This window comes from Lactuca serriola, chromosome 8 (genome assembly GCF_051521515.1).
Source record: "Lactuca serriola cultivar US96UC23 chromosome 8, Lser_US96UC23_V15, whole genome shotgun sequence".
Lineage (NCBI taxonomy): Eukaryota > Viridiplantae > Streptophyta > Magnoliopsida > Asterales > Asteraceae > Lactuca > Lactuca serriola.
This window is the reverse complement of record NC_136415.1, coordinates 293,983,627-293,986,846: the sequence shown is the minus strand read 5'-3', so window position 1 is coordinate 293,986,846 and position 3,220 is coordinate 293,983,627. Positions and strand designations below refer to the sequence as shown.

At 33.4% G+C, this 3,220-nt stretch overlaps 1 protein-coding gene across 1 annotated transcript; it reads right to left on the bottom strand.

The window, feature by feature from the left end:
- LOC145068191 (putative inactive poly [ADP-ribose] polymerase SRO2) lies at positions 1 to 1,566 on the bottom strand. The gene is made up of 2 exons (XM_079015167.1): positions 1,050 to 1,566; positions 1 to 310 (listed from the first exon to the last, which is right to left on the bottom strand). Exons 1-2 carry the CDS (start codon positions 1,541 to 1,543, stop codon positions 1 to 3), a joined length of 804 nt encoding a protein of 267 aa, XP_078871293.1. The 5' UTR covers positions 1,544 to 1,566.
- Positions 1,567 to 3,220: the final 1,654 nt, after the last annotated feature.

Genomic DNA, 3,220 nt, shown 5'->3' with positions numbered 1-3,220 from the left:
TCATGTTATATTCCGTGTAACAAATGGACAAGAGACATGAGAAGAAGATTGAAAACATGGTTCGTCACCTATTTCTATTGTCTCTCTTTTGAAAGTAACAATGAAAATCGGAAGAATGGTAGTGTTCATGTAAGGTTCCCAAATGATGTATTTTGTGGGTGAAGAAATATCATCGACACCCGAGTTGAATTCTGTTGAAGTTGGTAGGTCGATTTGTGACCCAAAAGGAATTGGTTCGGGTTTTCCTAAAATAAGTCGACATAGTAACACATGCATCAAGCCATCCACGTCAGCAATTGACAATCTTGCACTGCAAGGAACATAATCAAAAGAGAAACTATTTTATTATTAAATGGAATGCCACGTGGCAATTGTTTATTATTTATTTATAATAAGCATGGATGTTGAGTTTCATACTTGCATGCCAATCCACAAAAGTACTTCAAAGCAAAATCAATTACGTCAACGTTTTATGCAATTTCTATTTTGTATGTGTACCTTGATGAAATATTATATGATATTGAAAATTGGTATCCACAATTAGTTAAAGTAAGTTAAAGAGTCGAAAAGACATTGTAAGTTAATATATATCGGGATTTTTTATATTAATTAAAATCATAAAAATTAGTAAATTGAAAATCTCGAACTGTATAATAACTTTAAATTGTCAATAATATATTCGATTCCAATGCAAACGTCCCTACTCGATCTCTAATTTTGGTCGGAAAACGATCGACTAAAGTTCGATTCAAGATCTTAGATCCAAATGCGAGATCATACATCAAAATCATCTTGAAAACTATGGAAGAAGTTTAGGTCAAAATTCACATAGATCACAATTTTGAAACGTATATGCTTTGATCTTGAAGTTGAAGAATATGGTTCTTGTTCTTATATATCTTATGCTTACAGCCTATCAACGATATGATGCAAACTGAGGCACAAACATAACTGAATTAAATTAACAGAAAATTGCAGATATGAATACATCACAAATTCACAACACATATATGTATATTGATTGATTGAATTAAGGAACTGTCACTAACCTCGCTATTGGATTGTTCGCGGGTGAGAAGTAAACACCATGGCCATGCGACGACGATCTGTTTTCAAATGAACAGAATCCATGAAACAAAATCTCACGAATCTCTTCACGAGATCCGCCATACCAGCCAAACTTGATATTCGGATCTCCGCCGTTTCTACTCGCAACTGCTGCCGCAAAAACCCTAAACGCTTCCAGGCGAGCTTCGTCGATCACACTCGATTGATAATTCCTCCGGTGAATCGCAACGACTTCAATGTGCTTGTCGAAATTCCTCATTCCATTGACGAAACTCCTTTTCACATTCACGTAATCTCTGGTTCCTTCTTCAATTCTATTCACCATGAATTGATCGTTCTTTGTAAAAATTGCGGATTGCCAGTAACAAGGAACAGCCGCTTCGGTATTTGAATCTGAATCGGTGTCAGTCTTTATGATTTCATCGCCTTCTATTATAAGAGAATCTTGATTTTGAAAATGAGCAGGTTGATCCATGCGTGATGATTGATGTAACTTGTGAAAGGATTAATACAAAGCACGAACTCATAAGCAGCAAACTTCCGATTTATAAAGTAGAATGGAAGTGGAAAGTTTACTTGGAGAAGTCAGAAGTGTGGGAAAACATACACGACGTCGTCTAATGAAAGACTAAATTACAATAATGGTCCCTTTGTTATTTCTGAAATTGCATTCCAAGTCCAACTTTTTATTTTTAACCATCTAAGATATCGTTGATTTTTCTTGCAATTATTTTTATAAATTTAGTCCACATTTTCCATTTTTTATATGTAGATGGTCCCTAACATGTAGTTTCATTGGATGTTTGTTTCCTTCAAAACACGCGTATTCTTCAATATACCTGTTTTTTGTCATTCCTTTTGCATGTTAGTTCTTTTTCCTCTTCAATTCTTTTCTTTGAAGAAGAGTGTCGATTTTACCCTTTATCGGTAAAAAGATCAAAATCATAACCAAAACCTCTGAAACAGATTTGAAAATCGATAATTTCAATAGTAAAAGTTGTGTCGTCAAAGTGTTCATGCATGAATTTCTTGCCAGAGTTTCTTTCTCAATTGATTTTTGACACTCTCGTCTACATTAATTTGAATGAATTCATTTTTTTCTTCAACAAATACGTAAACTTACATCCATATTAAATGTTTTAGTGTTTGATGGAATGCCTCGGTGTTGCAAAACTTGGCCTACTTGGTCGAGTACTCGGAATCGGCCCTCCACCAAGGCGAGTAATATCAACTCGGCCAAAAAACTCGTATTTAATCAAAATCGGCCAAAAATCGGTCAAACTCGGTCAAAAATCGGACAAACTCGGTCAAACTCGGGCCTAATCGGTCTTACTCGGGCCTACTCGGTCAAACTCGGCCAACTCGGTCAAAATCGGTCAAACTTTGTCAAAGGGTCAAAATTGTCATAAAAAGAGAAAAAAATCAAGAATTTCAAGATTAATATGCATAATGTCATTAATGATTTACTATTTAACACAAACATGTAATTGTTACTACATATATATATATATATATATATATATATATATATATATATATATATATATATATATATATATATCTTAAATTTTTAGTAATTATCCACGTACTGAGACAATTATGTGTATTTCAGTTTTTATGTATTCGCATGTATCTAATTTTGGTTATATATTTCAATTAAATTATGATTTTAACTTATGATTTTGACATATATAATTTTCCAAAAAATATTTCTACATGAATTACCGAATCCGAGTACTCGCTACTCCCCAGTCGGCCGAGCAGGTACCGAGTAGCGAGTTCTACAACCTTGGAATGCCTCAGTGAAACTTTTCGTTTTAGTGATTTCATATTAAATTTGTTTGTCTAGCTAAAGATAATGAAGATTGGATTACTTTTCTTCTCTCCAAATGGTATTTGAACATGTATCAAGTATTTGCTAAAACCGTCTCTCTAACTAGAATTTACACCTAAATCCTAAAACATTTCATAATTGCTCCTTACGTCCTTTTAGTTGTCCGTCTTCAAAATTTTACCCCAAACCGAATCAGTCACATCCGATAGAACATCAATTATCTTCAAGTTTCTAACATATCTAATTTTTGAAATCTTTCTTTCCTGCGAAAGAAACATCTTAATTAATTATTTATGTATTCATTTTAAGAGACAAAAA